Raw genomic sequence first — 24,732 nt, forward strand, 5'->3', positions numbered from 1 at the left:
AAGAAGTTTCAAAATAAGAGGTGGGGTGGGGGGAAAGACTAGAACCAGCCTCAGAATCTTGTCTCACACCATCAGTTACAAAGACAACATCTGAAAGGTCCAAATGGCACAAAGCCACCGTACCAGAGACATTTTCTCGCTCACTAGTACATCCACTGGTCTCCTGGCAGATGTGACCTCGCACCTCAGCTGGACTCTAGCTGTCACCAATGGCAGAGACAGAGGATCCCCAATATACAAAAAAAAAAACCCCAGCAAAATTCCCCAAGCCCCCAAAACATCAGAAAAAAAACAAAACAAAGCCTAAAGCAAAGAATATAACTGAACCCAAGCACTGAGGTTTCTCTCCTTCAAAAAAAATAAAAAAATAAAAAAATTCATACCTTTCCATGGCCTATGCAACTTTCACAAACCTTTTTGGTTGTTGTTTACCACGCAAGACGGTGTTCTCTCCCTCTTACTCCCTCAAAGGGCAAGAAGAACGGTCATCAATGGCAAGTGGCAGTTACTGAAGCAACACCAAGAGCAGGCTTCATGCGCAGGAGAGAACACTTCATCTCCTCCTTGTGGTTTCGGGTGCTCTACACGTCCAGAGAAACTTCTCTGGAAACTTCTCTAAGAAATGATACCTGAAAGTATAGTCTTCACAAACTTTTTGGCTTTTCTACACACAACTTTATACATGCCTTCTGCAACCTTCGTAAACTTTACTCACTTAGGAATAACCATAACCCACTTTCAATCCCTGTCCTTTTAAATGGTGGAAAGGACCACATTCAAACTCAGTATCTGGGGGCTCAAATTCCCTAAAATTATAAATACATTCTCCTACACAAACTTACTTTTTTTTCCCCACACTAACATTTAAATTTGTTTACAATATTAAAAGACAGAAACAACCAATAAATGTGAGATGACATGTTTCCATTCCCCAAGTTCAAGTAAGGAAATGGATGGGTTAGAAGTGCTACTAAGGAACTAACATCAATATATTAATACATAAGAACTTAGGAAATCCCCAGTATTTAACTGTTTGAGACAGAGGCTCTTTGGTCCCATTCCTTGCTAATAGAGCCTGGAGTATTTCTCATGGAACACCTCACTCCAGACTGTTCCCACACCACTCTTCCCATACGCACGTGTCGTGTTTGCAGTGGCCTGGGAAGTCTGCTCCTTGACCGTCGCAGCATGCCCGGATGACAAACTGCGAACCCCGTAATTGGCTACTGAAGGCTGTTGTGATGTCGGGAAATCCTGTGATGCTGAATTGGCGGAGGGCTCCATTTGAGAAATCTTCCTGGACTGTTCTTCTTCCCACTCCTCTATTTCCTGTTCAAATCTCTGGTTATCTTCCTGAATGTAACGCTTAAGTTCATCAGATAAAGCTTCTAATTCTCCTAGCATCTGCTCCGATTCACTTGGGGTTGCCTCTGCATCGAAGTGGGGTGGCTGGTCCTTAATGTACATCAGACAGTAAGCACTGGCATTTCTAGACCCTCCATAGGAATCACTTTCTAGTTCTTCCCAGGAAGATTCAGTAACAGAGATGTCATTGTACTTCACCCAGACTTGTCTGGGTTGATTATAGATATAGACCCAATAGTGTCCAGCATCTGCTTGTCCTTCATGAACAAGAACTGCATGCAAGCGATAAGGTACCTGACTAAGCACAGGGTCACAGTACATCTGCTGAATAGCCTGGGTGGTGCTTGCAATAGAATTCTTTAAATCCTGTACATCTTGCTCAGTCTCACTGCTCAGTTTCTGAAGACAGGTCTTAAGGTTTACCTCATCTGTGACTGTTCGAGGAACTGGTTGTGCAGGCATTTCCACAGAAGACTGGGAAGATGTAAGGGGCTTATTCTGTGTGGTAGACTTGGAAAGACAATCTTCAGGAGAGATATCTGCAACATCCTGAGAAGAGCTTCCTTCACCTATCACTGAAGAGAGTGGTAATGTCACACTGGTGTCACTTTGAGATGTCATGTCCAGGAGTGGGGACTGAGCTGGGTCCGAGTCGTACTTCACATATTTTTCCAGTTTTTGCTCTAGGACTTCAATTTCCTCCTTCAACCTCCGAATACACTCTCTCTTGCTTTGAACAAAATCTTTGTTTCTGTACATGTACTTGTCCATATAAATGATCTGAGGAAATTCCAGCTTATTGTGAATTTTTTCAGGCTGACCAAGGGATTGATTGAACTCGAATCTTGAGAGTTCAAAAGTCAACACTGGAGGCAGTTTTGTGAACCAACACTCCTGTCCATTCTTTACTGGATGATTGGAAGGAAGCAGCTCAATGTCACCTTCTACCACAGCCCCATCCAAACACTCCTGTAAATTGCAAAAACCGTTTACCTGAAGAGGATACAGGCCAAAGGTCTCACTGTTAGAAAACGGCTTTCCTTCACGAACCCCTTCAGTGAGGACAGTACCGTAGAATAACTGCACCATTGGATTTTCGGGATTGCTGTCGTCCTTAACGAGCTGGAATGCATCCTCTAGCCAGTCCAGAAGCTTGTGTGTAAATTCACTCACATCTTGCTGCTGCTCCTCCTCAGCTGACTGGAATGTTCCCTTTAAGAGATTCAGTGCTGACGAAGGGTCAACAAATTTGCGATTTGACCCCATCATCAGAGCAAACAAACGTTGAAGCTCTTGCATAAACATCATATTCCTCTTCTCTTTCTGACCTGGACAATTTTCAAATGCATTCTGCGGCACAGTGTAACTGAGAACGAGTCTTCGAAGTTCAGGCAACTGAAAGAGAGACTGGATAACAGCACTGAACCAACATGTATTGCCAACATTTTTCAGTCCAACCGGCCAACCATCAACTCTCTTCCAGTCATTGGGATTGCGGTTTTCTCCCCAGATTTCATAGTGTCTTCTTTTTGAGCGTTTAGCTTCTGCAGACGTAGCCTCGTGCTTTCTATTAAGAGTCCTTCCACTGGCCGGACATTTGGGGGAATTCAGTAGGCTCAAAGCAACGGCAGCGTCAAGTTCATCTTTGTTTTTACGAGTAAGGCCTAATACTTTTGCAAATGCTTTTTTGTTGGCAGCACTTCCCTTTTCTTCAGGTGGTTCTGTAGCAATGGTGTCTTGATCAGGCTCCTTTACGCTGTCATTAGGACGACTGACTGCCAGAGGTACGTCACCATTCCTGGCCTTCAGACCTTCACAAAGGAAAGGAGGAGCCTCAATGTCCCTGTCTTCACTCGGCTGATTTAACACCATTTGGTAATTCGAGTCATGGCCATCTGCTGCTCCCGCCATGTTGTCCTCCTCGAGCTCTGTCGCTGTAGTGGAGAGGCGCCAGCCCAGCCTTACAGGACACCAGGGAAGAGATCTTCCTGCTACTGATCTTCTTTCTCCTGGGTTCCGGACATTGAAACTTTCCTTTGTCTTATGATCAGAGAGGAGCTTGGAGGCCTCTTCTTTCCTCTGCAACAGTAAACGGTTCCCTGCTCTTGATGAAACCTTATTATGCAATGAAATAAATGCCCTAACATAAGGGATCTCGTCCCATTTGCCTAACCTTTGGCAATATAAATTCAATTGCATGATGGTACAGTAATTTAAGGAACCATTTAGGGGCCATTTTTCCCCACAGTCTAAAACATACATAGGCCATACATTGTTGCAATAAAAAATCAATTCACCTAAAATCTGGCCCAGTGGGCTTTCTCCATATCTTGAAATATGACAGTTCCTAACAGCTCGGAAGTACAGGCCCACAAGTATGAACGCAACAACACCCCAAGCAAACTGGGAACATATAAACACCACTAGCATGGACTCCATTATTCTAAATTAGCACACAGAAACAACCGATCTCACGGTGCCCGCAAGCAATGGCCCCCCCAAAACTCTGCCAGTTATCACCCCGACCCAGACCCCGGTATGCGGCCCTAAAATCTCAAATGGTGCTTCCTCCTTCCCAAACCCTTTGCCTTTCCACCTGCCAGGGGTCAACCTGCCATGAGAGTCTAGGGCGCCCCGTTGGGCACCATTACCGCAACCGAACAACCCGTGGGGTCCTACCGCTCACTGGCCACAGGCAAAACTCTGAAGACAGGTTTCTTCGAAGTCTGTGTGCACAGGCGTACTACTCGCTGCTCACGCGCTGTCCTCTTTCCGCTCTTGCTCTCAGGTGCCTCTGCGTCGCTGGCGAAGCAGGATCCAAGCTGCACACCTCCGGTCGTCTGCGCTGTTAGAGCCGCTGCGGCTTCCTTATGAGGGCTGGTCGCGGGGCTCGTCGCTGGCCACACAGCTTCCAAAATCAGCACCGACTGGACAGCAAAACCCCGACCTGCAGGTTGGTACGTAGGGTCCGAGGTCCTGCCTGGGCTGGAGTGGGTACAGCGGCAGCGGGAACCGAGGCTGATGGAGCCCCGCTGGAAAACCGTGTAGGTGGCTTCGCGCGGCAGGGGCTTGCCAGTGGGAGCGCTTGGGGTCAGTGGCGGGGAACGCTCCCGGACCACACTGACCCCGAAAGGTCCGCAGTCTCAGGAACGTAAGCCCGTGGAGCGCACTGATCAAGCCAAGAGTGAAGAGCACAAAGCGCAGGGCGTTTCCGTGCTCTGCTTTTAAAAGATGGCCCCATAATTCCCCACGGCGGAACAAGATGGGAGGGCACGTCCCTCCCATCCAATTGCCTCCCTTTCTTTAAGCGAACCCCCCCTCCCCCACATGCTTCTGCTGAGTCATGCGTGCGAATTTCCGGATGCGGGAGCGAGGCGTGTGTGCGTAATACTTGGCACTTCTCCACCCTTCCCAATTTTCGTGTGGGGTGGGAGTGAGTGGGGGTACAAGGTGGGAGCGGGGGTTCCCCTTCACACTACGACCCAAACAACTGCGACGTAAGAAAGCCAGTGAAGCTCTGATATCTTTTCAATATGGTGACATTGATGCTCTGACCGAAAATTCGCCTTATTTTCAAATCATGTCATATTCTCATTTTTCTTGGAGTGATGATCGTACAGAATTTTCATGGATTTGTTTATTTATTAATGATACAGTTTTCCACGTGTAAATACAGGCGATGGTTCTCTTTAAGTAGATCTTCTGGGGATGCTTATCTCTGGTACAATATTAAGGCATTGGAATAAAATTGAAAGGGGGGAATTCTGGGGCTACACATGAGCTCTCAGTCTCAATTTCAGGACGCACGAGGAATCTTTGATTAAAGTCCTAATATTTTCTGATGCACATATACTAAACAAAATATTTATATTTATAATTTTAAGTTAGGATCAAAAGATGATAAACACATATTAACTTAATTCTAACCTTGAAATACATGTAGTTGTTGACAGCTGATTATAAAACCATATTTGTAAAACAGAGTTCAAATGAAACAAATAAAAAATCACAAGCGAATGATGGATGAAATAAAGGAAAAGATACTGCTGCACAGATTATTTGCAAATTTGAAAAGAGATTTAATAATTGGCAATGCTTTGTCAAACTGATTTGCTGTGGTTGGAACATGCCATATAATCCAATAATGATTCTGCCTCTGCCTGGCATTTCAGTGGCAAAATCAGCTTTCGTCCCTGGGTCCTGGGGCCTTCAGATATTGAAGGACCTGGGTTTTTCATTCTCATCAATTTTCCTCAATGTAGGCGATCTTCCTCAGACGCCTGGGACCTGTTAGATGTCTCTGAGCAGCTAGAGACCTGCTCAGATGCTGAAAACCAGCAGAAGCTGCTGCGTTTGTTGCCCACAAAGAATTTTCTTGTGTTTATTATATGCCAGGGCCTATGCTGGCTATCAACAATTTAACCTGATGGGGCCCTTGACCTTGAGGTTTTGCTGAAGAGGTAACAAACGAATGAAATCAACACAGGTATCATTCCCTGCTAAGTAGTCAAATAGAAAGTTTTGATATTGGTCACCAGTGGGGAGATTTAAAATTCAAGTCTCTAACTCCTTTCCTTAATCATCACATAGTTTATCAAGTCCTTTGCCAGGCCACCGCCCACTCACCCCCTTGTACACTTGTCACAAACACAAGCAAAATTGCAGGGGCTTTTTTCTGATTTGACAGTGCTAATACACTTGCAAGATTCACTTCCAGCCACATATGTATGTTCCAAGGAGATCTCGCCTTCTTCCTTTCAGTTCTTCACTGAATTTAAGGTGCAATTTGTAACATTCTGGTATGTGAACAAAGTCAACCTATTACATGTAGAGATTTCACTGATTTCGTTGCTCTAGCAATAATCTCTTCAGGGCCATTAGTTATAGAATAGCCAGTGGTTCGAAGTACTGGCTTCCTGATCTCAGGACTCAGACATGATCTGTTCTGGTTTCCTCAGCTTTTACCTCAGGAGAGGAGAGTACTGACCTCTAATGGTGCTGCATAAACATGGGCAGAACACAGTAAGAGCTTGGTGCCAACCATTCATCTTAGGCACCTGTTATAACTTCTAGCATCAGAAGGTGAGCAAAGGCACAGAAGACATGGAGGCGGGGAGAGCCCCCACTCCTGGCCAAGCTCACACACCTAGTAAGTGTTGGGGCTTGGTTCAAAGGCAACCTGGAAAGTTCATGAAAATGGTCCTAAGAATCACATAAAGCAATTCCAACCTGGAGATCCAAGTTCTCCAACATACAAGAAATGCTGGGTGGACAGAACCCTGTCCTCTCAGCGGACCCCGACCTCAAAAGCCGAGGCCAGACATTGCAGTTCGGTGATTCTCAGTCTGCTTGCCCATTAGAATCGCCAAAAACCCGCCAGGAAGTTCTAAAGAGAGGCCATCAAAGAGCTCACGTCTTAGCCAGGACCATGCCAGCCGCTTCTTTGGTTGGTGGTTGCAAGGCGCCGAGGGTTGGGGGATTGGGGGGTTTGGGGACGGGTCAACGAGAAGAAATCCTTGCTGAGACTCAACCCTGGAAAAGAGGATCCTAAGGATTTTTGCACAGTCCAGACCGCCTCCTTTTGGGTTTGATGCAGCTAAATTACCGGATCCCTGGCAAGAACTCTTGTGGGGAAGCTTAAGGCCCCGCGCTATTCGCTTTTCAGCTGCTTTGGAAACATAGGCATTAAAACCTCTTATAGTATTTACATTTATGTAAAACATAGTTCATTGTCAAGAACCGATTTAGGTTTGGAGCATTAAATGGTTAATTGGTACAAGAATCTAAAGACACCGTTAATCTACCTCCAGTTTATAGATGACAAAACCGAGTATCAGGTTAGAAACTGGCCCCCATCTCATAATCCGTAAATGGGGAGAAGGTGCCATTCGGGTTTTAGATTCAGGCGGTATTCTGGGCTCACCAGGAAATCACCTCCCCTTTCACCGCCCAGTTAGGCTTCTGAAGGTGTGTTGTCATTGTTAACGCGAGGCGAGAGCCTAACACCCTCCGGGGATAGGGCGGGGAGGTTACAGTCCCGCCCCGGAAGTTTGCCTTCCATGACGTCAATCACTCTTAAGGTGATCTAAGTTTAGAGACCACAATATGGCTCTGCAGTAACCAGGCCCTACCCACAGCTAGGTCAGGTGACTGTGTGGAATGAATGCAACACTTCAAGAACACCTGCTTCGTAAACACGCTGACTCAGCGTTTTCTAGAGGCAGTCCCTAATTTTAGCAAGACCCTGATCCTTTCCTAAATGTCTCAGAACCTTTATGTTGCCATTTCTGGGGGAGGGGGGTGCGGGGGGAGGGGAATGAGTGTACTTTGTGTATCTATCCCTGTAACTTAAGTGTTACAAACTCTTTCTTTGAGAGTGGAAGGGGCTCTGAAAAGAGCCTTTGTGTTTCAAAACGTTTAGGAAACTGAGATGTCTGTCAATTCACTTGCCCTTGGCCTTGTGGTGGCTCTCGGTCTTCTTGGGAAGCAGCACGGCCTGGATGTTGGGCAGGACGCCGCCCTGCGCGATGGTCACTTTGCCCAGCAGCTTGTTGAGCTCCTCGTCGTTGCGGATGGCCAGCTGCAGGTGGCGCGGGATGATGCGTGTCTTCTTGTTGTCGCGCGCCGCGTTGCCCGCCAGCTCCAGGATCTCGGCCGTCAGGTACTCCAGCACGGCCGCCAGGTACACGGGCGCGCCGGCGCCCACGCGCTCGGCGTAGTTGCCCTTGCGGAGCAGGCGGTGCACGCGGCCCACGGGGAATTGCAGGCCCGCTCTCGAGGAACGAGACTTCGCCTTGGCGCGCGCCTTGCCGCCCTGCTTTCCACGTCCCGACATTGGAAAACAAAGAAAGGCTGCGAGGGTAAAAAAAAGACTAGCGGCCCACCAAAACAGATGATTTGTATGAGTAGTCCGAATATGGCTGCTTTTATAGGCAGTTCCTGGGGAGCAAATAGGGCTCTTTGATTGGCTCAAAATAAGTTCAGCCAAGGAGCCAATAGAAAAACCTTATTTCCATGCCTTATTTACATAGGTCAGCCCATGAATGACAGTCTGGGCGTTTGTCTGCCAATGAACTGAAAGGCTCTCTGCATCCCTTATTAGCATAAAGGCCCTATAAATACTAGAGGTCTTTTCCCAGTTTCGTTTTACTCTTGGTTTGTTAACCACCTAAAATGCCGGAGCCAGCTAAATCCGCGCCCGCCCCGAAGAAGGGCTCCAAGAAGGCCGTGACCAAGGCACAGAAGAAGGACGGCAAGAAGCGCAAGCGCAGCCGCAAGGAGAGCTACTCGGTGTACGTGTACAAGGTGCTCAAGCAGGTGCACCCGGACACGGGCATCTCGTCCAAGGCCATGGGCATCATGAACTCGTTCGTGAACGACATCTTCGAGCGCATCGCGGGCGAGGCGTCGCGCCTGGCGCATTACAACAAGCGCTCGACCATCACGTCGCGGGAGATCCAGACGGCCGTGCGCCTGCTGCTGCCCGGGGAGCTGGCCAAGCACGCCGTGTCCGAGGGCACCAAGGCCGTCACCAAGTACACCAGCTCCAAGTAGACTCGCAAGTAAGCGGTCTCCCAACCCCAAAGGCTCTTTTCAGAGCCACCCACATGTCCTCAAAAAGAGCTGTAATCAGGAAACTTGAGTGTTGGTTACAAAAAAAGCCCATACAGGAGTAACCCCCAGGGAGGTCGTGAGGCTGGGCGATTTAAACTTCCCTTAAACATTTGGGATTTTTGTCTTAAGCAAGGACTTTAATGAACAAAACAACTAATTATAATGTGTCGTAATCTAAGACATGTTTTCAGCTTTTGGTGTGCTTTTCTTCCCGTTGAAAACATGGGATCGTAATGAGATGTGTTAAAAAAACAATTTCACACAAAAGTGCGATATAAAAGAATCTGCTTTGTAAGGCCAGTTTCCTTTGGCACCAGGGAAGATAAGCTAACGTGGCATTAGAAGGGTGTCCGTTGGAACACAGCTTTGCGCTCGCGTCTGCTTGGGAAGAGGTGTAGCGGTGGCCTGATTAGGGTCGCTACGCAAGGGCAGGACTCAAGGCCCACCTTCCTGATTGTTTCACGTCCAGTAGGTCTTGATCACCTCTGAAGTTCGTGGTTCACTAACTCCAAATTTCTGTGCTTTCAGGTTCTGTAATAGGAGAGAGAAGGAAAGTGCCATTGTAAACAGGACTATTGAGTGCAAAAAACGGGGTGGGGGCGGGGTTTGCAATGCCGGGATAAAACAAACACTTCAGTTTCTAATCTTTACTGAGTTTTTTGTGAAGGACATAGCACTAGGAACTAGAATTTCCTCCCAGTCTTAGAAGGATATCAAGTTTTGCTCATATTCTCGGCAAGGCTTCTCCTGAGAGGTCTCTGATCTCAATCACACGCCTGTTTCTTTAGCAGACCACCACTTCCTTCTGTGGCTCTGTTTTCACCTATTCAAATTTTATTCCAAATTCACAGTAAGCTCCTCTGACTCTCAGGATTGGGAATGTTTCCTGTCTTGTGAATGCAATTTAACTTTGAGAAAATTGTTTACGTCACTAGGAAATTAATAAATCCCAATGTAAAGGTAAGTTTTAAATGGCTTATATAAAGACTAAAAAAATCATCTTAAAATAACAAACTCGATCAGAATTTTGGTGCTTTAAATGTGGCAAGTTTTTAAATTGTAACAGAGGAAAAAAAGTACAGCTGTGATTTTAATTAGTTCTGCTACTTTCCAGGTAACATGTGAAAAGTCAACAGGGTAATAAGAAACAAAAACAAACTCCTCCACCATTGTAAACCATTTAAAATTTAATTTATGGTATATAATATTCTAGGAGAAAATCACATTTCTAATCAAGATCACTTTTTGGACACATTTAATGGCTTAATTTTGCTTTAAACATGGGTCTGTGGCTTTATGTATTATTGCCTTAATGGTGCTTTAGTTTTCACAAGCCTAGAATTTATTTTCTAAAAATAAAAATACTAATTAAGTTGAATTTATTAAATATCTTCCTCTAGGTTTCCTCGTTGGGTGAGGTAACATCACATTTAAAAATTTTTTACAATTACAAATTAGACATCGAACTAAAGTAAATTTTAATAGGTAATTTCATTACATGCCATAGACTTTTATAATGTTACACATCACAAGGATTCAATGTGTCAGCTCAAATACTGAATTCACAAACTATAAGAATTGAGACGAGTTTAGATGAATATTAAATTGAGTATATTTATACCTAATCTTTGGAACCTGGATAGTTTCTTCTTTGGAGGGTACAAAATAGGCATCAATATAACAATTTGATTTATGCAAGCAAGTCTCTTACTTTTTACACAGGTTGGAATAACCACAGACTAACAGGTTACAGAATATATAGATGCATTAGGGGAGTGGAAATAGACATGCTTATTTTTGCCACTTTCAGGTGGTAAAGGGGAGATGCCGTGTGCGCTGTGGGCCAGCAGACCACACCGGCACTGGACTGCCTCCCAGTACCTTGGGCCTGGGAAGGGACACCATTGGCTGCTTTCTTAAGGGCTAACCCTCTACCAAGTACTATAGCTACAGAGAAACACAATATTCACATACAGAAATGGCTATGCTTAGTCTGTTTATTGGAAGTTACTATAGTGAGTTCAGTGTAATATGTATTGTCTTATTTATGCCGATAATGTAGACTTTAGACTTTAGAAATGATCATATCATTATATGAATTCGTCATGATATTTATTTAAGGTTTACTGGAATTGGTTTAAAAAACAAACAAACAAACACAAAACACTACCAGAAAGAGAAAAAAATTCAGGACTCAAATGAAGCTGCCAACATATTGCTGTGCCTTTGCCAAGCTTTAAATCATTTTTAAATAATGACCTGTTTAACTGCAGTCACTCGAACTGAATCTCTGAAGCCTATTCTTCTAATTAAGAAAAACCAATTAGCACTGGCTGGTGTAGTTCAGTGGATGGAGCACAGCCTGCAAACAGAAGGGTCACCAGTTTGATTCCCAGTCAGGGCACATGCCTGGGCTGTAGGCCACATCCCCAGTACAGGGAGCACAAGAGGCAACCACACATCGATGTTTCTCTCCCTCTCTTTCTCCTTCTTTTCCCCTCTCTCTAAAAATGAATAAATAAAATCTTTAGGGAAAAAAAAAGTCACTTAAATACTTGGAGTCAAAAGGATCAAATATTTCTTATTTGTGATTGCCCTCGTGACTTTTTCACCCTCTTGCTCTCTGTAAATCCTTCACGAGGCCTTCTCCTCACCGATCAGTAAATGTGACAGACTAAAACCTGCATGGCCAAGCGTTTAGGAGACCACAGTGTGGGAGTTGCAATGTGATGCCTGAAACAGTCCAGATGTGGCTCGCCAAGGCGGTGGTGCCGAATGCGGGCCACTCAGAGGCACCCTATCACGGATGCTTCCCGGCCAATCTTGAAAGTTTCTAGGGAAACATTCATTGTTTTCTTTGAAACTTGTTCTTTGCGAGAACTGATTGTCCACATTAAGGTTTTTTCCACTGAAAATAATGCACCGTCGTGACACTCTGTTCCTAGACAGTCTGCAGACAATTATCTCCTTTTTTTCTTCCGTGAATTATCCTTTTCACTCGGTTGGATGAAGTCAGCCTGTTGCTTACACACCTGGTTCACAGCACACAGTGTGATAGTAATTAGCTACATGTCTTCGACCTACTTTGACAGTGCTAGCACTCAGCCTTCAGGGCGGGGATAACGAGGTACTCATGAAGACGGAGTGAGGAGTCAATGAAATAGCAGATAGGAAACACGTATGAGAAATGGTCTCATGCTCGTAAAATGGCTGCACAATGCTGTTCCGTGGTGAGGAAAGAGCAGCCTCTGGAATGGGCCCTTCAGATTTTCCAGATGCCTGACGTATAGTTTGCAGGGATCCTGCCCCACCCACTGTCTGTGGCCTCCTTTGTTCCTCTCTCTCCTGTTCTGCAGCCAGATTTGCCCACACCCTGCTTTTGCTGGTTTCCTGCCTCCCAAGTCTGCTGCAACTCCACCTCTGATGTTTTTTTTTCCCCTCCTCCCTGCCTAGCAAACTCCTACTCAGTCTGCCTGCATCTGCTTGGCCCTCGCCTTCCCGGAGACCAGCCCCTCCCAGCTGCTCTGTGTGACTGCCGCCCAGTTTGCACTTGGTTGTCATTACTTGTCTAGTTGTCACCCCAACAGGCTCTGAGCTCTGACTTGGTCACCACAGCGTCCGTAGAGGCTGTCACTGAGCCTGGTATGCACTCGGTGTGCAAACATAACTGAATTAACTAAATCATTCAGTAAAAGTTTTTGAACGCCTTGCACATACCAAGCACCTGTATGCACACACCGATGAAGAAAATCACAAATTTCTCCCATGAGAGCTAGGGCCCTAGCAGAATACGATGTAAACCCTGCTAAGTAAGTAAAATATCTGGTCTGTTGGAAGGTGAGTGCCAAGGAGGAAACAAAACAGGACAGAACGAAACAGCAGGTCGAGGGAGAAGAGGGTGGGAGTGAGGGAAGTGTGGTGATGAGCCAGTGAATGAAGTGCTGACCACCGAGGGTATCCACGGAGCCAGCTTCTGGCATGAAAAATTCCAGACAGTTACTTGTTCGTATGAAACCAGGTTTGTCTTTGCTTCTTTTTCAGCGGGAGGAGGAAAAATACATTTTGTACTACTCCCAGAAGTAGACTAAGCATTTATTGGAGTACATTTCCATCATATTTCCATTTGACTTACTTAAAAAGGGGGAGGGATGACTGCATCTGCCAGAGGCATGAGCACCTGAGAGAAGGGAGGTTTCTGGGAAATGTTACAACTGCTCTAGATGGGAGCAAGGAACTTGAACTCTTCAGCCATGCAAGGCCCTTCCTCTTTCCTTACAAGCTTGCCACCAAGCACTCACCTCTTACTTTGTCTCTTCAGTGAAAAGCAGTAACTAGTTTGCCGCCTGGCAAATTGCTACTAACCCTTTGAATGAAAGTTGCAGGACACTGAACAGGTTACATTTCCCCTTTAGTTAAGACTATACATAGACTCAAATGCTCCGGGTGGGGGTTATCCATCCAACACCTGCGGCCCCTGGGAAACTGTATCTCTCTTAGCCTTCCTCATCTGTAAATCGGAAAGCACCATGGTTGGCTGTTAAAGATTAAATGCACTGGAGTCTACAAAGGGCTTAGAACAGCACCTAGCCCCGACCAAAGCCAGGGTGTACTCACCAGCACCCTTATCATGGCTGTTTGCACAGTTGAGCATGGCGTCAGGTATCTGATGAATTACAGAAGTGAATTAATCAATCTCTCTCTTTTTACAGGAGGCACAAACAGCTTTAGACATGTCTTTTCCCACCACGGTCACTGCCGGACGCTGGCATCTCAAAGCCCAAGCAGACGAGGGACACCGGAAGATAAAGACATTTTTACCAGTTGTGGAAGGATCACTAAGAGCCTGGCTAAAACATCTTGTGTTCCTTTCCTGAATGTAAAAATATTAAGTGTTCATTGTAGAAATTTGCAAAATGAGAAATATATAAAGCCAATGTAGATATCATGCCATATATACACATATATATAATTTTCTAGTTAATTGTGCTTAGAAACACGATTTTCATAGCTGCATTACTACTTGTGTACTTAGTCTTCTGTTATCGGCCGTTAAGCTTGAGTTTCATCGTTATGTATTATAGATCGTACAAATCACACATCTTTGTATAGAAATCTTTGTTTAAATATTTGATTCTTTCGAGGTGGCTAGACTGCTAGTAGTAGAAATACTAAATCGCAAGGCAAAATCATTTTTAAGGCTCTTAATACACATTGCCAAATTTCTAGCCAGAAGCACAATGCCAACTTATAATGCCAACATATGGAAATTTCTGTGATACAACTTTCAAATTTACAGAGAACCCCCCCCCCCCTTTTTTAAGCACTGTTAACCTGATAGGCTGGCCACACTTTTGGGGGGAAGTTTTGATTTATTTCATCATTACCAAGGGTAATTCTCCCCACTCATGGTTTTACTGGCCATGGCCCTGTAAGACATAAACTGCTGAAAAGTGATAGAGACAACTGCAGTCACTGTGTGGGGAGGCATCATATAAAAAAATAAGTAGGATCTTAGATTAAGATTTAAAAAAAAACCCTAATATTTATCAGGCGCCTCCTGCCCAGCACTCTGCTGGAGTAATAAACGGGCTGTTTTGCACTGAAACCATTTTTACCTGCTTTGTGTCTGATAAGGCTCCTAAATCCCCCCTCAGAAAGGTTGTCTTAGTGATAACAACTGCAGTACACAAACCCTCTCCTTACAGACCTCCCATGTCTCCCTAGTCCGCCAATACTCTCAGGGAGGCTTTTGGGGATCTCCACAAGATGGTCCTCATGGGATTTTCCTCTGCTGACCCCTGGGCTCTGACCCCACTGTGTTGTTTCCTTGGCTGCCTCCTGGGAGACTCTGCCTTGGGGAGCAAACTCACGCCCTGACTGCTCACGAAGGTGAGTTCAAGGACAAGTCAAGAAGCATCCTGGGCTTTGTCCCAATACTTGCTGTCCCTCGGCTCTGCAGACACACCCTCCAGAACCGTGTCTGCTTCTCTGTGTTTTGGGGGATGGGGGTGAAGGTCAGGGAGGGTGTAGGGGTCGGGGTTTGAGTGAATGAACGCAGAAGCAACGCTCAGGGGAGGACCCCAGCCATGAGGGCGACCTGATTTCAATTGAGGTGTCCAGAGTGAGATTCACGCTCTTGCTCCAACCTGGAGGGTCTTCTGTCAGGCTGCAGGGACCCTGGAGGGGTTAGTACAAACAACCCACACACCTTGTAGATTACAGTTTATTAGATTGTGTTTGCCCAAATAAGAGCCTCGCCTACACGTTTTAGATGATCCTGTAATGGAAAAACCGGTAGGGTTGTTACTACCGCTCGCACCAACAGGCAAACTCTGGAGGCAGAATTCGTTGGAAAGGGAAAGGAATCCTTTACTCAAAGGCTATCGTTTTAAATAATGGCAGGTTTCAACCTCAAAGCCCGTTTACAGCCAAAGAAAATCTGCCTGCCAACCTCTGCCGGCTCAGTCCAAGGCTGTGCCCGGAATATCTTCTCCAACCCCAAAGTACTGCCCTTTGAGACATGCGGGTGCCTTAACCGCTTTCCGGTCACAGTTTGGCTTGAGGCGTCTTTCGGAGTCAGCGCGCCCAGGCGGCCTGCTCACAGCGCCCTGCTCTCTTGCTCTGGCTGCTGTCCTCCCCTGCGTCCGTGTGCGCGGCCTGGCAGGATCCGCACGTACAACTCCAGCCACCAGTGCCGTGCGGCCTCCCGTGTCGGGGGGCCATGCGGCTTTCAGGGCCCGCCGACCGCGGTTTCTGCCCCTTGTGCCCTACCGGCCAGCCCCTGCTGTGCCCTTGGCCAGGCAGGCAGTTGCCTGCACCGTTTCGGCAGGCGCACTTGGAACCTTTCTGAACCTTGTGGCCTCCAGGGTGCAAGGACCCAGGAACTCTAGCCCCGCTGGCCGAGAAAGGGGGGAGGAACAAGTCGAGCAACGTTTCCCCACTCTCCCCGTATACAGACCGGACCCAAATCCTCTGCATTGGGGAAGCATGTAGAAAGGTATTTCTTTTACTCATCAGCGTGGCCCAGTTGCCAGGGCAACTGCTCATGCGCAGTCCTCAACACTTCACAACCTTTCCCCTGTGAGGTGGGGTGCAGCCTCTCGTGCTGTTCCTGGGGTCCCTGCTCCCTTCTGCCCAGCGATTGGGCCAGACCCCCATCCCGTTACAATTCTATAATCATCTAACTCCGCAATGAGACACCTTAGAGTGTTACTTTGCTTACATACATAAATAATTGCCCATAAAAGTCACGGCATAACTTATTTTTCCCACCCATAGGAAAACAACCATTTGGAAGACCACTGAGAAAAGATGAGATAAGTCTCTTGCTAAAAATCAGTTTTCAATGTACAAAGAAAAGAGGAAACTTTGTTCTTCTCCTTGAATTTTGCTGAAAATCGAGGGCTTTATCGAATAGTTTTGGCATGCTGGGTCATATTTTATTAAAACGGGAGAAGGCATGTGAGACTTGGGTCTCCAGGGATCACCCAGCAACGGCACTGGGAACTTCTATGCAGACGATTTTTTGTGGGCTTCGACTTTTGGGGGGAAACAAACACAAATGCTCCTCCCTCGAGGGGCGGGGCTGTGCCTAGTTGATGCACCAATCAGAGCGCGCCCTGCCCTATATAAGGCGGGCGAGCCCCTGCAGAACTTCACGCTTCCACTGGTTCTCAACTTCCGTTTTCTCTTCTGTGATGTCTGAGACTGCGCCCGTGGACCAGGCTGAACCCGGTCCAGCTTTTATGGGGAAGCCAGCAGTCAAAAGGCGAGGGAAGAAGCAGAAGGATGTGACAGGTGGGAGTCGTAAGACTCCCAGTCTGTCTGTGTCCAAGCTCATCACTGAGGCCTTGTTGGTTTCACCGCAGCGAGCCAGCATGTCGTTAGTCGCTCTGAAGAAGACGCTAGCGGCTGCGGGCTATGACGTGAACAAGAACAACAGCCGCATCAAGTTGGTACTGAAGAGTCTGGTGAGGAAGGGCACTCTCGTGCAGACCAAGGGTAGTGGTGCTTCTGGTTCCTTTAAGTTAAGCAAGAAAGCAGCTGCCCAGCTAACCAAGGTCAAGAAGCCCGCTTCCAATAAGACCAAGAAACTGGTGTTGTCCAGGGAGTCCAAATCTCCAAAGAGCACTAAGGCCAAGAAGACATCCCAGAAGCCAAGAGCGACAGCAGCTCAGAAAGCTGCCCGAGGCGTCTGGAAGGCTGCAGGAGCCAAGGGCAAGCCCCAGCGTAAGAGCCCTGCCAAGGCCAGGGCGGGCAGGCCCGCCGGGAGGGCCACGTTGACCCAGCAGAAGGCAAATCCCAGGAAGGCAGCACCTAAGAAGTGAAAGGCCAATCTTCAGAAAAACCCAAAGGCTCTTTTAAGAGCCACCTAAATAACATTAAAGTGGCGTAACACTGGAATTCTCCTCGAGGTTTGACACTGCACGTCAGTCTCCTTACCTGACAAGTGAATTTGTGACGAGGTGAAATAAAGGGTTTGTTGTAGTACGCTAGGGTTTGCCCCACCCCAAAGTGCTGGGTTGTGCACTAGTCAGAATAAGAATGTCGTGTAGGCCTTGTGTAAACTTACACGAAACTTCCCCACAAGACTCACGTTGTGTAGGGTGCAGGTTAGCTCAGGCCCCCAAACGTACTTTCATTTTTACAAATGTCGCCTGTTTTATGCTGTCTCATGGTGCCCTAACAGCCTAATGAGGTTAAGTCTGGCGTCTATGGACTTTGGGAGGGGTCAGAAATAAAAGTCAAGGTGCCACAATATGATGATAGGGAATTTTTAAAATCTCATGTTTAACAGAAGCTTCATTACACAGAGTGACTAGCCAGTAAAAACTAAGTTCTCAGTTGTCGGAAGAATAATGCGATCATTATTTCCAAACTACTAGAGTTAAATTCTGTTAAGTACATATTGCCTCATTTAAAAAATTTGGGTTGCTAATATAATTGCTGTAAGCTGTAATTCCATGTATTTTACTTTTGAAGAGTGTGTATAGATTGGACTCCACGGGCAGGAAAATGCTAAACCTAAAGCTTTTGGGGGAATGTTGGAGGCTGCTCACAGTGGGTCTGAATCAAACGTTTGTAAAAGAAAAGCTGGTTGTATTAGAAAACGCTCATGGTGTGAGCCTGTTTCCCATTGTAAACAAAATTGGTTCATTTCAGTTTTCACGGAATTTGTGATTTAGCATTCTTATTTAAAAATCACGGGAAGTATGAATCTCATACTGTTTATCCTGTTTTGGGCCTTGGCATTTTCGTGCAAAACGATGTAGTGCACTTTTCAAATTCGAGCACCTTCTACAGGTGACTCACTAGGACCTACCCTTTCAGAATTTGTGTATATAATTGGACCTCTGAGAGAAAAAAAAATTAAATTGTATCCTAAATGGAAAGTGACTAACCACACTAGCTTCAATTTCTATGGAAGCAGCCCCAGTGTGGGCCTTGCTTGGCTCTCCTGTCCAGTTTCCCTCGAGGCGAGTTTTTCTGCATTAGAAATACGCTCTGCTCGGCTGGCGAGCAGTGGGTTGACCCCGGGCCTGGAGACCCTCCTATCGCAAAGGAAAAGGATGCACAAGTGGCCTCATCCCTCGCAGCGGCCGCCGGCCTCCCAGCATTGCTCAAATCCTCTAGAACCGGTTCCAGGACCCTAGGCCCCGGTGCTCCCCCAGCCTTTTAGCACCTGAAACAAAGTTTATTTCTCCAGTTCAGGGGACTGCGATTAACCCTTTCCTTTAGCCATAGAAAACCTGGCGCTGTAATCCTACCCTTCGCAATTTAATTTTCCACACCGCACCCCATATTGCCTCTGGGAGCTTGTCCCCTAGAGGCTTCATTTACATAACCCTGTGTGTGTCAGGCCACAGGAGTAGACCTTTGTGGCACCAGTGCCACCCAACATCCCGCTAAATCCAAAGGACCTTCCTCCAAAGGCCTCAAAATGTACAAGACGTGCACATTTCTCTTATGGAGCCAGTTGTTTTATTGCCATAATTTGCTCATGTTCGCTTTTACACTCCTCTTTAAAAGCATCTACTTTTGCTTTGTAAAAACACCCCCAAATTTCTTAACACCTTAGTGTGGCAAGATGCCATGACTGAGTTACAGAATCACATCGCAAACTGATGCATCTCCCTTTCAGCGACCTCATGCGAACTGCTAGTCCGAGTTATCTACTCAGTTAACCTTTGGGCAACTCCTACCAGCCTTTCATGCGATTCCGTGGGAGGCCCTAATAAGGACCTTTGTTTTTGTTATAAGGAGGAAATTTGTGGATTCGATCTGAGGATATAATGTTTAAAAAATTATAACCCTATACTAGTGTTTGAATGGCCCATAAAAAAAAAAAAATACTGCTGACAGCAGTTAAGAACAGGAAGTTGAGCTGGGAGTCAGGAAGTATGGTGGGTTAAGTGCTAGAGACCCATTACGCTGGAGGGAGCTCCCCCTTCAAAAATGCAAAGGCCATCCTGGCTCAGAGGAAGTTAGAGACTCGGGTTAGAACAGTGATCACCCCGCCAGAAGTCGAGGGTAATTTACAAACTGCTTGGCCTCGGGCTTAGGGAGGGGAGGGGCCCAGGCTGAGAAGGGACTCGTGCTAGGCCGTTTTAACCCAAACCCTGTTTCGGGTGACGATTCTCAGCCCGATGACTGAAAAAAACGGCGAGGGGGTGTGAGTCCAAATTGTGCCGACGTTTCCTGAGGTTGCTCGGAGCAAATGTATTAGAAATTAAAGGCTAGAATTTCTGGCAATGTCGATTTCTAAGCGACCTGGGTTCCTCTGGGCTGCTAGCTGTACCGTCGCAGACTCGTAATTTGCGGAAATATTTAGTGAAGACACCGATCTATGACCTAGCTTTGGAGAGCTCTGCCTTACTGGAAACTAGTTTTCGCCAACTAGGACCAGTGGTTGATCTTTTCATGGAGCTCAAAAGGCAGGCGGTGTCCTTAACAAAAAAGAAAAAACCTGGGGATTTCAAAGCTCTAGGTTTTCCAGTGAGTCGGCAACTAGCAAGGACCCTCCCCACTTGTTTCATACTGTCGGTTACCCCCAGAAGCCCCGGCTTCCTCTGCACGCTCTTTAGTCCCTGAGCACAGACTGGCTCAGACCTGTCGTGGAGAACCCACTCTCCCGCCTTGGTCTATTGATAAGGATTAAGACCCCGCTACCAAACCCAGAATAACGTTTACAGAACGCGAGTGCGAACGGCGCGCGCACAGCTCTTCCCAAGAGGAAGTGGGCGGCCCTGAAAAGGGCCTTTAGGGGAAAAGTTAGGACTATGGAAACGTTGACTCAACCACCAAAACCGTAGAGGGTACGGCCCTGGCGCTTGAGCGCGTAGACCACGTCCATGGCCGTGACCGTCTTGCGCTTGGCGTGCTCCGTGTAGGTAACAGCATCCCGGATCACATTCTCCAGGAAAACCTTGAGTACCCCGCGGGTCTCCTCGTAGATGAGCCCGGAAATGCGCTTGACGCCGCCGCGGCGGGCCAGACGCCGGATGGCGGGCTTGGTGATGCCCTGGATGTTGTCGCGCAGCACCTTGCGGTGGCGCTTAGCACCTCCCTTACCAAGACCTTTCCCACCCTTACCACGACCAGACATGGTTGCAGTTTCAGCGGTTGCTTACTGTTCGTACCCTGCTTTAAATAGAATGTTTGCGGACCTGATTGAAAACAGATGTCCTGTTTTTTAATTAAGTCTTCCCGGGGGTGGAGCTAGAGGGGGATATTAACATTTCATCATTTTGATTGGCCAATGAGCCTCGCGATGTTGGGGCTGGAGGAGTGGGGCAGATTTCCTTGCAATAAAAAGTTGATTTCTCGCTTTGCACTTTTTTTCCCTTGCTAATTTGTGTATTGCATGTAGGTGTTTTCTCCAAGACGCTAAAGCGATCCACTCAATATTTTTTATTTCCATTTAGTAACTAATAAGTTATGTAATGGTTTGTTGGGGAATGTGGAAATAGTAAAGGAGTGTGGTTTTGTAGGTCCAGGGGCTTTGCCTTTCCGTTCTTTTGCTGTTCCTCTTTAAAAGGACGCATTTTGACCGCCTTCTCTGTGTAGGAGAACGTGTACGCCTGGCCCTGAGGAGCTCTGGCCCTCAAAGGTCTTGTTTGCAAAGATGAACAAGTGGAAGAATGGCAAACTAAAACCGCTTCCTTTTCTTGTTTATTTTCAACCAAACATCTTCTCGCTGACTTTTTTGCAAAGTCTGCTACTCTGGGAGCCCGGACCCTCTTTCCCGCCTGCCTGCGGGGCAAGTCTGCCTGCAGGTCCTAACAAGCTCTCCCTCCCTCCTTTATTAATCCTTTTCAACCTTCTCCAGTTTTCACTACGAGAACAAACGTTTCTTGAGGATTACTTGTAGGGTACAGCTAATCTGTGATTAAGGTCATTACAAAGCCTTCAGGGACTTCCCCTGAGAGGCCTTTGATGAGATTATTGGTGTTTTAAATAAGACTAAGCCCATTTAAAAAAAAAAAAAAAGGCAGAAGAGAGCAGAATTGGATCTGAATGTAGTTTTCAGAGGGACTTCTCAAAAACTGTTTTCTAGTTTGCTGCAGTAATTTTTGAAAATTTCAACTGTAAGAGTCACTCTTGTGAAAATGACAAAAAAGAAAGAAGGAAAAAAAGAAACACCTGTCTCCATTCTGGTTCACAAATAAATGCCTACTTTGGAAACTTAGAATGAGACGGGCCTCAGAATGACCACAGTTTATAGATAGCCTCAGACTTCGGTAAAAAGGGGGAGGAGCAGAAAAGATGTAGGAGAGGGTGAGAAAGCTCTGAAAGGCACACAGTTTGTATTGCTTCTGAAATACGTCAACCCCACACTGAGAGAGAGTTCTTAGGTTCTGGACTTTTACTACTCCTCCCTACCAGCAACACGTGTAAACCACAGAACCTGCTCAAAAAGGCCCTGCCTGGCTGAGGAAACCCTGAGTTACTTCAGAGACCACAGACCAGACTCACAAGCCCTGCTGCTGAGACATGTGCAGAGGAGAGAGATCTGACCTCTGGCTGCACCCGAAGAAAGGAACCCCAGGTCTTGGGACAGGACCAACACTCAAACATGGAACCTTTTCAGAAGCCAAGGCTCCAACTGTCCAGGACTCTTGTCCAGGAATCAGCATAAGAAACATTCAAACCCGTAGAGAGTTTTTGGTGAATTTGTTTGAGCCAAATTGACGACAGTTGCCGGGAAGCAACTCAGCAGACTGAGAAATGCTCCGGGGATTGGCAGTTTACCACCTCCCTTTATAAATTAGAATCCAAGGAGGAGCCGCAGGGAGGGAGGGTGGGGGGTTACAGGAAGTCCACTGGTGATGGATCAGGGAGGCGGGAGAAAGGGAAGCCAGGAAACCACTGCGATTGGGTGAAAGGTACAATGATAGACACATGCTTCTTTACACAGGTGGGTGGAGGGTTGGTTAACAGTCAGCAATTAACTTAAAAGTAACAGTAAGAGGGTTGGTGGTCTCATCTTGTGCCCAAGGGGTGTGGGGAAAAGGGAAGTTACCTGGACATTCCAAAGGCCTTGTTTTCCTAGATGCAAAAAGACAATAGACAGGCTGAGTTAAGATTGACCTTTGTTAGGGAAAAATGCTGGTCTAGGACAGGACTACCGGCTGTGAACTGCTTTAATTACTAGATTCTCATTTTAGGCCATCCTTTCTGGTTACTTAAGATCTGTGAGTTTGTAAGGCTGCTTCACAGGCCTCCCCTGAGCTGGTCGGGTTAACCTGCGGGGCCCTTTTCTTCCACACCGTAAATGGTCACATCCCAAGGTTCTCCAATTGAAATTGCCCACCAGGCTTTTGTACACCTGTCCCCCTAAACCTTTTAAACCCCTTTAACCTAGTTCAGCGAGTAAAATGGATTTGAGGCCTGGAGTGTCTCCTATCTTCTCTGCTGGAGACATTTGGACCAATTAAAATTTTCCTTACTCCAAACCCTGGCATTTTGAGTTTTGGCCTTTTGAAGACTTAGGCACATGGACTCAATAAAAAACAGAGACTTAGATAGGAAGAGCCGTCAAACATTACAAAGAAAAATTGTAAGGTCAGAGGTCATATGTAAAACTGAAATCTCCACATGCCTTTTTTTTTTTAAGATTTTATTTATTGTTAGAGAGAGGGGGAGGGAAAGAAACATCAATATGTAGTTTCCTCTCCCGCGCCCCCTACTGGGGACCTGACCTGACTGGGAATGGGACCGGCCACCCTTTGGTTTGCAGGCTGGCACTCAGTCCACTGAGCCACACCAGTCAGGGCTCTACATGCTTTTTAATGCATAAAAATAAAAATAGAATGTGTACATTATAGTTCCCTTTTTTCCATTTGCTTCTAATTCCCCCTTTTCTAAACTTTTCTCAATGACACTGACTCAATAATCATGAATGTCGAATGGAAATTATTTAAAGGTACACACATGTAGATTTATGTGAAGAATGGATCTGTCAGCTGTCAGGGTGGTCGGGACATGGGCTGTGAAAGAATTCAGAGAGGAGAAAGAGTAGAAAGTAACGTTTTTATTCACTCTGCAAGGAAGGAGAGGAGCATGGTTCGGGGAGCTATACCAGCAAGGAGGGCTTGGAGCTTTGAGCTTTTTTTGGATTACAATGGGATAACAAAAGGGTAGGGGTCGCTGCTGTGTGGCCCCTGGGCTGTTGGGGTGTTGCAATAGAAGCTGCAATTTGTTCAAATGTTACCTTCCTCCTGGGACTAGGAGGCTCTGTTCTTGCTTCCAGGCATTTCCAGTCCTGGGGACAAGCTCAGAAGAGTAAACCGGCAGTCGTGTGTAACAAGGTCACAGGCCCGCTAGGCAAACGGTGCCACAATAGCCAATGGGGCCGCTTTGTCCTTTCTTGAGCTGTGTACCGCCCACACATGTTAACTTGTCCTGGGGCTTGGGAGAGGACGGCTCACACTAGATCCTGTGTGGCCTCTTGTTTTCCATCCTTTCCACCTTCCTCTCCCTCTGAGTGAACCTGGCTTCACAGCACCCATTCACCCAGCGCGGGAGCTAGGCCCTTCCGACAGAAACCCTGCCAACACCTTGTGGCTAATTGGACACATAAAATATTCAAACAAATAAAACTATGTTAACCAACTGTCTTATAAAAATACGGAATGCCCAGAACTGCCCTCTACAGACTAACTTGATCAGAATATCATTTTTGAGTTCTAGTCATTATTACACTGTGGTTGGCTGGGGCTGGGGGAGGGGATCAGCTTATAAGAACCTTTCGGTATCTTGAAGGTGTCTTGATTCAAAGTGTGTGTGTGCAATTAAGAATGCATGAAGTACACACTGTACTATCACACTATATCATCACCATGACAAAATAAGTTTTGCCTCGACCTCTCACAACTGCTCAAAGATCATCAGTTTTGTTTTCCTTCTGTTCTGTGATTCCAGCGGTTCACAGGACTAGTGAGGAGTTTCTTCCTATTTCCTTAAATACTCAGGTTCTTTTCTCTCTCGTTGAGAACCTACAGGGTCCCAGCCCCAGCTCTGCAGTTACAGGACCATTGTGACATGTTCCACTGTGGCCACCAGGTGGCACCCTTCTCCGTGCTGCCAGGCTTTGAAGGTCCTTTTACCAGAGGCGAAGTAGGATACAGAATTTAAAATGTAGGGCTTTGATTTTTGAAATGCAGTTGAGTTTAAGTGATGAACGAGGCCAGAAAACTTTAGCTAAGAAATACTGAAAGACAATGAAGATTTATAACTTCACTCATAAAAAAA

At 46.4% G+C, this 24,732-nt stretch overlaps 4 protein-coding genes, 1 non-coding gene and 1 pseudogene across 5 annotated transcripts; 2 read left to right on the forward strand and 4 right to left on the reverse strand.

Moving 5' to 3' along the window:
- Positions 1 to 430: 430 nt before the first annotated feature.
- Positions 431 to 645, reverse strand: LOC112314092 (small nucleolar RNA U3). Its single transcript, XR_002975763.1, has one exon. It is a non-coding gene; the product is annotated as a small nucleolar RNA U3 (small nucleolar RNA).
- Positions 646 to 943: 298 nt separating this feature from the next.
- Positions 944 to 3,386, reverse strand: LOC112313593 (ubiquitin carboxyl-terminal hydrolase 28 pseudogene; annotated as a pseudogene).
- A 4,305-nt stretch (positions 3,387 to 7,691) lies between these two features.
- Positions 7,692 to 8,326, reverse strand: LOC112313938 (histone H2A type 1). Its single transcript, XM_024570553.4, has one exon. It carries the CDS (start codon positions 8,198 to 8,200, stop codon positions 7,808 to 7,810), a length of 393 nt encoding a protein of 130 aa, XP_024426321.2. The 5' UTR covers positions 8,201 to 8,326; the 3' UTR covers positions 7,692 to 7,807.
- Positions 8,327 to 8,495: 169 nt separating this feature from the next.
- LOC112313644 (histone H2B type 1-C/E/F/G/I) lies at positions 8,496 to 13,995 on the forward strand. Its single transcript, XM_024570245.4, has 2 exons — positions 8,496 to 8,927; positions 13,689 to 13,995. The coding sequence occupies exon 1, from the start codon at positions 8,539 to 8,541 to the stop codon at positions 8,917 to 8,919; it is 381 nt and encodes a 126-aa protein (XP_024426013.1). The 5' UTR covers positions 8,496 to 8,538; the 3' UTR covers positions 8,920 to 8,927; positions 13,689 to 13,995.
- A 2,591-nt stretch (positions 13,996 to 16,586) lies between these two features.
- Positions 16,587 to 17,556, forward strand: H1-6 (H1.6 linker histone, cluster member). Its single transcript, XM_024570228.2, has one exon. The coding sequence runs from the start codon at positions 16,677 to 16,679 to the stop codon at positions 17,304 to 17,306; it is 630 nt and encodes a 209-aa protein (XP_024425996.1). The 5' UTR covers positions 16,587 to 16,676; the 3' UTR covers positions 17,307 to 17,556.
- Positions 17,557 to 20,216: 2,660 nt separating this feature from the next.
- On the reverse strand, positions 20,217 to 20,592 carry LOC112313676 (histone H4). The gene has a single exon (XM_024570274.3). It carries the CDS (start codon positions 20,582 to 20,584, stop codon positions 20,273 to 20,275), a length of 312 nt encoding a protein of 103 aa, XP_024426042.1. The 5' UTR covers positions 20,585 to 20,592; the 3' UTR covers positions 20,217 to 20,272.
- Positions 20,593 to 24,732: the final 4,140 nt, after the last annotated feature.

Source organism: Desmodus rotundus, chromosome 12 (assembly GCF_022682495.2).
Source record: "Desmodus rotundus isolate HL8 chromosome 12, HLdesRot8A.1, whole genome shotgun sequence".
Classification (NCBI taxonomy): domain Eukaryota; kingdom Metazoa; phylum Chordata; class Mammalia; order Chiroptera; family Phyllostomidae; genus Desmodus; species Desmodus rotundus.